This window comes from Oncorhynchus tshawytscha, linkage group LG26, assembly GCF_018296145.1.
Source record: "Oncorhynchus tshawytscha isolate Ot180627B linkage group LG26, Otsh_v2.0, whole genome shotgun sequence".
NCBI lineage: Eukaryota > Metazoa > Chordata > Actinopteri > Salmoniformes > Salmonidae > Oncorhynchus > Oncorhynchus tshawytscha.
Genome location: NC_056454.1, coordinates 43,822,472 through 43,833,185, shown reverse-complemented (window position 1 = coordinate 43,833,185; position 10,714 = coordinate 43,822,472). Strand labels below are relative to the sequence as shown.

The 10,714-nt window shown below is 45.5% G+C and overlaps 1 protein-coding gene across 1 annotated transcript; it reads right to left on the bottom strand.

Moving 5' to 3' along the window:
- Positions 1-5,155: 5,155 nt before the first annotated feature.
- LOC112224968 (CMRF35-like molecule 3) lies at positions 5,156-6,856 on the bottom strand. Its single transcript, XM_024388556.2, is given in 4 exon segments — positions 5,156-5,595; positions 5,953-6,094; positions 6,299-6,622; positions 6,717-6,856. Coding segments are annotated over 4 exon segments (642 nt in total). The 5' UTR covers positions 6,766-6,856; the 3' UTR covers positions 5,156-5,468.
- Between the last annotated feature and the right edge of the window lie 3,858 nt (positions 6,857-10,714).

The following is a 10,714-nucleotide window of genomic DNA, read 5'->3' as shown; positions in this document are numbered from 1 at the left end:
CAGGTAGCCTAGCGGTTAGAGCTTAGCGGTGGCAGGTAGCTTAGTGATGAGAGTGTAGGAGTGGCAGGTAGCTTAGTGGTTAGAAGGTAGGGGTGTCAGGTAGCCTCGCGAATAGAGGGTAGGGGTGGCAGGTAGTCTAGTGGTCAGAGGGTAGCGGTGGCAGGTATCCTAGTGATGAGAGCGTAGGAGTGGCAGGTAGCCTAGTTGTTAGAGCGTAGGGGTGGCAGGTAGTCTAGCGGTTAGAGGGTAGCAGTGGCAGGTAACCTGGCGGTTAGATGGTAGGGGTGGCAGGTAGCCTAGTGGTTAGAGGGTAGGGGTGGCAGGTAGCTTAGTGGTTAGAAGGTAGTAGCCTAGTGGTTAGAAGGTAGGGGTGGCAGGTAGCCTAGTGGTTAGAGGGTAGGGGTGGCAGGTAGCCTAGTGGTTAGAGGGTAGGGGTGGCAGGTAGCCTAGTGATGAGAGCGTAGGGGTGGCAGGTAGCCTAGTGGGTAGAGCGTAGGGGTGGCAGGTAGTCTAGCGGTTAGAGGGTAGGGGTGGCAGGTAGCTTAGTGGTTAGAAGGTATCGGTGGCAGGTAGCTTAGTGGTTAGAAGGTAGGGGTGGCAGGTAGCCTAGTGGTTAGAGCGTAGGGGTGGCAGGTAGTCTAGTGGTTAGAGGGTAGGGGAGGCAGGTAGCCTAGTGGTTAGAGGGTAACAGTGGCAGGTAACCTAGCGGTTAGAGGGTAGGGGAGGCAGGTAGCCTAGTGGTTAGAGGGTAGGGGTGGCAGGTAGCCTAGCGGTTAGAGCTTAGGGGTGGCAGGTAGCTTAGTGATGAGAACGTAGGAGTGGCAGGTAGCTTAGTGGTTAGAAGGTAGGGGTGGCAGGTAGCCTCGCGGTTAGAGCATATGTGTGGCAGGTAGCCTAGCAGTTAGACCATAGGCGTGGCAGGTAGCCTAGTGGTTAGAGCATATTGGTGGCAGGTAGCCTAGCGTTAGAGCTTAGGGGTGGCAGGTAGCCTAGCTTAGTGAGTGATGAGAGTGTAGGAGTGGCAGGTAGCTTAGTGGTTAGAAGGTAGGGGTGGCAGGTAGCCTCGCGAATAGAGGGTAGGGGTGGCAGGTAGTCTAGTGGTCAGAGGGTAGCGGTGGCAGGTATCCTAGTGATGAGAGCGTAGGAGTGGCAGGTAGCCTAGTTGTTAGAGCGTAGGGGTGGCAGGTAGTCTAGCGGTTAGAGGGTAGCAGTGGCAGGTAACCTGGCGGTTAGATGGTAGGGGTGGCAGGTAGCCTAGTGGTTAGAGGGTAGGGGTGGCAGGTAGCTTAGTGGTTAGAAGGTAGGGGTGGCAGGTAGCCTAGTGGTTAGAGCGTAGGGGTGGCAGGTAGTCTAGTGGTTAGAGGGTAGCGGTGGCAGGTAGCCTAGTGATGAGAGCGTAGGGGTGGCAGGTAGCCTAGTGGGTAGAGCGTAGGGGTGGCAGGTAGTCTAGCGGTTAGAGGGTAGGGGTGGCAGGTAGCTTAGTGGTTAGAAGGTATCGGTGGCAGGTAGCTTAGTGGTTAGAAGGTAGGGGTGGCAGGTAGCCTAGTGGTTAGAGCGTAGGGGTGGCAGGTAGTCTAGTGGTTAGAGGGTAGGGGTGGCAGGTAGCCTAGTGATGAGAGCGTAGGGGTGGCAGGTAGCCTAGTGGTTAGAGCGTAGGGGTGGCAGGTAGTCTAGTGGTTAGAGGGTAACAGTGGCAGGTAACCTAGCGGTTAGAGGGTAGGGGTGGCAGGTAACCTAGCGGTTAGAGGGTAGGGGTGGCAGGTAACCTAGCGGTTAGAGGGTAGGGGTGGCAGGTAACCTAGCGGTTAGAGGGTAGGGGTGGCAGGTAGCCTAGTGGTTAGAGGGTAACAGTGGCAGGTAACCTAGCGGTTAGAGGGTAGGGGAGGCAGGTAGCCTAGTGGTGAGAGGGTAACAGTGGCAGGTAACCTAGCGGTTAGAGGGTAGGGGAGGCAGGTAGCCTAGTGGTTAGAGGGTAGGGGTAGCGGGTAGCCTAGTGGTTAGAGAGTAGTGGTGGCAGGTAACCTAGCGGTTAGAGTGTAGGGGTGGCAGGTAGCCTAGCTGTTAGAGAATAAGGGTGGCAGGTAGCATAGTGGTTAGAGAGTAGTCGTGGCAGGTAGCCTAGCTGGTAGGAGCATTGGCCCAGTAGCCAAAAGATCGCTGGTTTGAATACCTGAGCCGGCTAAGTGAAAAATCTGTCGATGTGCCATTTGAGCAAGGCGTTTAAATCCTAACTGCTCCTCTATGTCCCTTGCTAAATGACTAAAATGTAGTTGTTAGATTACTAAGAACTCAAATGTTGTTTAAAAGCAATGTGATCTGTACAATTTAAAACCACATAATGTACCAATGTACTGTAACTTTCTAAGTTAATTCCAAATTAGACCTGTTCATTTGTTTGAAATGGGCTCTAAAACAGGGACCTGGCTTTCATCAATATATTTATATTATACCCATCTGTGGTCTCATACAGATGGAGGATCTTCATTTGAGACAGTTTGCTACAGCAGGAAAATAATCCTGCAGCAACACAAAATGTGGATTATAATGAATGGACATTTTTGTAGGAGTTGATACATTTTTCGTTAGGGCAAATCAAGTCTGACATTTCAAAGTGGAAATTACACACTTTAGAAGCCTTTTTAAAAGTCAAATACATTAGAAGTTTGCATTTCCTGCTTGCAGAAAAAATGATCAATAAGAAAAGAGTGATGAAGATCCTACATCTGCAAGAGACAACACTATTATAATGCTACTACACTGAACAAAAATATAAACGCAACACGTAAAGTGTTTGTCCCGTGTTTCATGAGCTGGAATAAAAAATCACAGAAATGTCCCATACACACAAAAAGCTTATTTATTTCAAATGTTGTGCACACATTTTTCAGGAAAGGGGGATACCTAGTCAGTTGTCCAACTGAATGTATCTTCTGCATTTAACCCAACCCCTCTGAATCAGAGAGGTGAGGGGGGCTGCCATAATCCACATCCACGTCTTCAGTGCCTGGAGAACAGTGGTTTAACTGCCTTGCTCATGGGCCAATACATTTTCCGTTAGGGCAAATGAAGTCAGAATTATATACATGGAAATTACAAACATCAGGAGCCTTTTTAAAACTCAAATACACTATGAGTTTGCATTTTTTGCTGTTTAGGAAAATTCTCAACAACAAAAGAGGGATCAAAATTAGATCCTCCATTTGTATGAGTGTTTCCCTTTGTACAACCAGCCATTTCTAAGCACAGAATACTTCTGTTCTGCTTCCAAGGCAATCCCGCCCGCCCCCACCAACCCATTCCAACACACATGCACACACACACACCATGAAGGCAGCTCGAGTATCACATACTGTATACCTTCAGAGAAATGTTGAAAGAGCTATGAAAACTGAGAACCACAAGGGACAAGGACAAAGGGAGTCACAGAGTCTGGCTTCTACGTAGTGGTTACTAAGAACTGGCCACAAAAACAAAAGGGAGGTTTGCAAATAGAGCAACTTCCAAAGTGATAATAGCGATTAATTGTTGTATAAAGATTCTATTCAGTTTATTTTTTACAGACGCTCTACAATGATTGATATGTGTGCAAGTCTAATGCCACTTCTAGTATGGTACAGCTATTATCTCAGAGGATTGTGTTGTTTACACAGACAGTCTCCCTGTTCCTTTGGTGATGTTGTTGTGGGTTTCACTTGTTCAAAGAAATCTATTGCCATCAGGGTTTGCATGTCTGATAACATGATGACTTCAAAGGGAGATGACTAGTAGCGTTACATTTACATGTGCTTGTTTATTTGTGTATAAACCAGCAGGCTCTCTGGGGTTTGACTGACTCCAAGCCCATATGAGACCATTTTTGTGTTGCCATTGGGATTGGTTTCTTTGATGTCTTCCAAGCCATGTCAAGATCTGTAGAAGTGAATGCAGGATGGCCATGAATTCAAAGGAGTAATCTGGTTGGGTTTAATAAAAATATATATGTGACATGCAATAATTTCAAAGATTTTACTGAGTTACACTTCATATAAGGAAATCAGTCAATTTAAATAAATGTATTAGACACTAATCTATGGATTTCACATGACTGGGCAGGGGTGCAGCCATTGGAAGGCATAGACCCACCCACTGGGGAGCTAGGCCCAGCCAATCAGAATGAGTTTTTCTCCACAAAAGGGCTTTATTAGAGACATAAACACTCCTCAGCACCCCCTCAGACTATCCCGCAGGTGAAGAAGCCAGATGTGGAGGTCCTGGTCTGGCGTGGTTACATGTGGTCTGCGGTTGTGAGGCCAGAAGGACATACTGCCAAATTCTCTAAAAACGATGTTGGAGGCAGCTTATGTTAGTGAAATTAACATTACATTTTCATGCAACAGCTCTGGTGGACATTCCTGCAGTCAGCATGCCAATTGCACACGTCCTCAAAACCTGTAAACAAATTTGAGCACAACATTTGAGAGATGAATGTTTTTTGTGGTATGGAACATTTCTGGGATTTTTTATTCCAGCTCAAGAAACCAACACTTTACGTGTTGCGTTTATATTTTTGTTCAGTGTAGTAGCATTATAATAGTGTTGTCTCTTGCAGATGTAGGATCTTCATCACTCTTTTCTTATTGATCATTTTTTCTGCAAGCAGGAAATGCAAACTTCTAATGTATTTGACTTTTAAAAAGGCTTCTAAAGTGTGTAATTTCCACTTTGAAATGTCAGACTTGATTTGCCCTAACGAAAAATGTATCAACTCCTACAAAAATGTCCATTCATTATAATCCTGTAACGGTCTTCTTCCTCCTCTGACGAGGAGTAGTAAGGATCAGACCAATGTGCAGGGTGGTAAGTGTCCATAATGATATATTTAATAAATCAACAGAACACTGAACAAAATAACAAAAGTACAAACAAACAACCGAAACAGTCCCGTATGGTGAAAACACTAACACAGGATACAACCACCCACAAAACACAATAGAAAACAGGCTACCTAAATATGGCTCCCAATCAGAGACAACGACTGACACCTGCCTCTGATTGAGAACCATACTAGGCCAAACACATAGAAATATAACAACAGAACAAAATATAGAAAAACAACATAGAATGCCCACCTCAACTCACGCCCTGACCAACTAAAATAAAGACATAAAAAAAGGAACTAAGGTCAGAACGTGACAAATCCACATAATAATTCACATTTTCTGTTGCTGCAGGATTATTTTCCTGCAAACTGGTTCAAATTAAGATCCAACATCTTTAGTATTGTTTCTCTACACATTCATATCTCTCGGAACATGTTATGACCTCAATGTATTTGCTTATTATTAATATATATGTGCATGTTTGAATGTTTTAGCTTCATAAATTAAAACAAACAATATTCTCAACGATTTTGATTTGGTACATTTTGATTTGGGGAAAATGTAGCACACACTGAGGCAAGCGATGTATCGGCAGCAATGGTACAAATATCAGCGATGGCATCGTATACTGAAGAGAACAAGGAGCAGACACAGGAAGAGGAAGAGGAAGAGCATCCAGCGCAGTACTCTCCATACTTTCCACACCAGATCATCTTGATCCAAGGACACTGTCACACTGTAGATATAGAGTCAGCTGAGGGTGAACCACATTGAAATGTAACAAACGAAGAGTAATCTAGCCAGGTCTGTGCAACTTTTGCTACACAGTTCAGGGCTGCCCAACTCCGGTCCTGGAGGGCCGAAAATACTTCTGCTTTTTGTTTCTACCTGATTAGAAGGAGAGGATGAAAACCAGAAGTGATCCTGCCCTCAGGGATCGGAATTGGGCAGCCCTAATATAGTTAGTTTGTGCATTCTGCTGTTTTAGATTATTAAGTGGACATCCCCCCCGTTCATATGTACATTATGCAGAAACAGCAGTGTCGACAATTTACAATAAATTGGGTAGCCTTATTTACTAAGCTATGTTTACCTTGTTGAATTGCTTGTAGCAGATATGAGACCTGTTGTTTGAGTCATACAAGGTGTGGACCGTGGTGTTGTCAACGTTGTTGGGGAAGTTGAGGTCTCGTTGTACTGTTTTGCGGTTTCTGTTTTGAGCCGAGATACAAGCCCTGCAGGAAACAGCAACTCACACAGCAACTCATAATGGATATAGCATAAAAAGTAATGTTATGAAACACAGGTTTCTTTAGAAACATTTGTAAGCACTGATTTCACTAATAGCAATTGATCACTGGTTTATGCAATGTTATATTAAATTCCTCAGAGAAAAATAAAAACTGTAAGCGACAACTTCAGCTACATACAGTACTTACACTCGGAGACAGTCAGCCGAAGACGAAACGTCAAAGTTCTGCTGGCTCTTTCAATTGCACACCAGTACCAGCCACTGTCCTCAGCTGTTGCTCCTTTCATACTGACTGTGAATAACCCAAGGTTTTTATCATCCAATATCTGAACATCACTGGTCAGATGTTTAGGTTGATCAGATCAAATGATAACTGTGCAGAAATACCAGTGATAACCCCTGCACCAGATTTTGACCTTGTCCCTGTTGAACTGGTGATACTGGCAGGAGACGTGGACTGTTTCACCAAATGCACTCTTCACCTCTGCGGGTCCGGAGAGGGATGAGGCTGCTAAAGGAAATCACAAACAAACACATGCATTAAACAATGTGTCTTCATTTAACAGTGATTAAACATTTATAGTCAATGATTTAAAACAACATACCTTTTAGTAAACATAAGATGATGAGATTGATCCAAATCTTGGTAGTCATCTTCAACTCAATCTTTATCTGAAATCTATGACTTTAAAGGTTATGGAAATGGCAACTCTTTGTTTGTGGTGACTGGTGAAAGAGTCCTCTGCATTCAGACTGGGCTGTGAGGTCCACCCCTTCCTGTACCTGCTCTCTCTGGCTATTGGGCAGTTCCACACCAGGATACCCAAAATATTTTTGCGCCTTCTCAGGTTGTTCTGGCATTGCAAACATAGAAACTTCATTGGGTGGAAGGATGTTGACATGTTTTATACAATTGTATCACATACAATATTTGAAAAAATCATGATGAAAGTGGCCATTTTAGGCCCTTTTTAGACCTATACATGCCTCCTGTAAGACCTGTCTGAAACATACATGATACAGACATCATTGTTCTGTCATCAGAATGAATGAGAACAGAACAAACCAGAGGAACAGGATAATGGCTCCATCGTAAACTCCCCCTCTGACCGTTCCTGATGATCTTGGAACAGAGGAGCCAGCCCAGGTTAGCCTAGAATCCTACCCTAGCTGCAGATTTTCTTTCCAAAAACAGTCTGGAGATTTGTACTTACATAAGGTCATTGTTTGTTTGGAGCTGGTGGGGGTTCTTCAATAACATTCTTCCAGTTAGAATACCCAGCTTGGGTGAAGGCCTTGTTTGCATTAGCATTGGACCCAACACTGAACTTTCAACATGGGAAACAAAATGCTGCATCTGCAGTAACTGAGAATTCCAGCCACTCTCTTCCTATGAACCAGATCAAATCAAATCAAATTGTATTTCTCACATGCGCCAAATTCAACAGGTGTAGGACTTACCCTGAATTCTTACTTATAAGCCCTTAACCAACAATGCAGTTCAAGAAATAGAGTTCCGAAAATATTTACTAAATAAACTGAAGTGAAAACAATCTAAATCAAAATATAACACAAGAAAATGACATAACAATAACAAGGCTATGTGCAGGGGATACCAGTTCCGAGTCAATGTGCCAGGGTACAGCTTAGTCAAAGTTATTTGTAAAGTGACTATGCCTGGGGTGGGGGGTCAATGTGGTCCTGGACTTGGCGCTCTGGTACCACGTGCGGTAGCAGAAATAACAGTCTATGACTTGGGTGACTGGAGTCTTTGACAATTTTTTGGGCCTTCCTCTGACACCGCCTAGGACATAGGTCCTGGGTGGCAGGAAGCTAGGCCCCAGTGATTTACTGGGCCGTATGCATTACCCTCTGTAGTGCATTACAATCAGATGCAGCTGTAGAAATTTTGACGATCTGGGGACACCTGCCAAATCTTTTCAGTCTCCTGAGGGGGAAAAGGGGGGGTGTTGTGCCCTCTTCACAACTGTCTTGGTGTGTTTGGACCATGATAGTTTGTTGGTGATGAGGACACCGAGGAGCCCCAGTGTTGAGGATCAGAGTGGCAGTGGATGTGTGTGGATATTTTGTTGCCTAACCTGACCACCTGGAGGCGGCCCCCTGTTTAGTCCCAGGGTCCTTAACTTAGTGATGAGCTTTGTGGGCACAGTGGTGTTGAATGCTGAGCTGTAGTCAAAAAACAGCATTTTCACATAGGTGTTCCTTTTGTCCAGGTGGGAAAGGGCAGTATGGAATGCATTTGAGATTGCGTCATCTGTGGATCTGTTGGTGTGGTATGCGAATTCAAATCAAATCAAATTTTATTTGTCACATACACATGGTTAGCAGATGTTAATGCGAGTGTAGCGAAATGCTTGTGCTTCTAGTTCCGACAATGCAGTAATAAAAAGCAAGTAATCTAACTAACAATTCCAAAAAAAAACTACTGTCTTATACACAGTGTAAGGGGATAAAGAATATGTACATAAGGATATATGAATGAGTGATGGTACAGAGCAGCATAGGCAAGATACAGTAGATGATATCGAGTACAGTATATACATATGAGATAAGTATGTAAACCAAGTGGCATAGTTAAAGTGGCTAGTGATACATGTATTACATAAGGATGCAGTCGATGATATAGAGTACAGTATCAACGTATGCATATGAGATGAACAATGTAGGGTAAGTAACATTATATAAGGTAGCATTGTTTAAAGTGGCTAGTGATATATTTACATCATTTCCCATCAATTCCCATGATTAAAGTGGCTGGAGTAGAGTCAGTGTCATTGACAGTGTGTTGGCAGTAGCCACTCAATGTTAGTGGTGGCTGTTTAACAGTCTGATGGCCTTGAGATAGAAGCTGTTTTTCAGTCTCTCGGTCCCAGCTTTGATGCACCTGTACTGACCTCGCCTTCTGGATGACAGCGGGGTGAACAGGCAGTGGCTCGGGTGGTTGATGTCCTTGATGATCTTTATGGCCTTCCTGTAGCATCGGGTGGTGTAGGTGTCCTGGAGGGCAGGTAGTTTGCCCCCGGTGATGCGTTGTGCAGACCTCACTACCCTCTGGAGAGCCTTACGGTTGAGGGCGGTGCAGTTGCCATACCAGGCGGTGATACAGCCCGCCAGGATGCTCTCGATTGTGCATCTGTAGAAGTTTGTGAGTGCTTTTGGTGACAAGCCGAATTTCTTCAGCCTCCTGAGGTTGAAGAGGCGCTGCTGCGCCTTCCTCACGATGCTGTCTGTGTGAGTGGACCAATTCAGTTTGTCTGTGATGTGTATGCCGAGGAACTTAAAACTTGCTACCCTCTCCACTACTGTTCCATCGATGTGGATAGGGGTGTTCCCTCTGCTGTTTCCTGAAGTCCACAATCATCTCCTTAGTTTTGTTGACGTTGAGTGTGAGGTTGTTTTCCTGACACCACACTCCGAGGGCCCTCACCTCCTCCCTGTAGGCCGTCTCGTCGTTGTTGGTAATCAAGCCTACCACTGTTGTATCGTCCGCAAACTTGATGATTGAGTTGGAGGCGTGCATGGCCACGCAGTCGTGGGTGAACAGGGAGTACAGGAGAGGGCTCAGAACGCACCCTTGTGGGGCCCCAGTGTTGAGGATCAGCGGGAGGAGATGTTGTTGCCTACCCTCACCACCTGGGGGCGGCCCGTCAGGAAGTCCAGTACCCAGTTGCACAGGGCGGGGTCGAGACCCAGGGTCTCGAGCTTGATGACGAGCTTGGAGGGTACTATGGTGTTGAATGCCGAGCTGTAGTCGATGAACAGCATTCTCACATAGGTATTCCTCTTGTCCAGATGGGTTAGGGCAGTGTGCAGTGTGGTTGAGATTGCATCGTCTGTGGACCTATTTGGGCGGTAAGCAAATTGGAGTGGGTCAAGGGTGTCAGGTAGGGTGGAGGTGATATGGTCCTTGGCTAGTCTCTCAAAGCACTTCATGATGACGGATGTGAGTGCTACGGGCGGTAGTCGTTTAGCTCAGTTACCTTAGCTTTCTTGGGAACAGGAACAATGGTGGCCCTCTTGAAGCATGTGGGAACAGCAGACTGGTATAGGGATTGATTGAATATGTCCGTAAACACACCGGCCAGCTGGTCTGCGCATGCTCTGAGGGCGCGGCTGGGGATGCCGTCTGGGCCTGCAGCCTTGCGAGGGTTAACACGTTTAAATGTCTTACTCACTTCGGCTGCAGTGAAGGAGAGACCGCATGTTTCCGTTGCAGGCCGTGTCAGTGGCACTGTATTGTCCTCAAAGCGGGCAAAAAAAGTTATTTAGTCTGCCTGGGAGCAAGACATCCTGGTCCGTGACTGGGCTGGGTTTCTTCCTGTAGTCCGTGATTGACTGTAGACCCTGCCACATACCTCTTGTGTCTGAGCCGTTGAATTGAGATTCTACTTTGGAGTTGGTCTAGGGTTTCCGGCATGATGGTGTTGTTGTGAGCCCCGACCAGCCTTTTAAAGCACTGCATGGCTACATGGCAGCAATCATTTAGGCAGGTTACCTTCACTTTCTTGGAGACATGGACTATGGTGACCTGTTTGAAACATGTTGCTATTACAGACTTGGTCAGGGAGAGGTTGAAAATGTC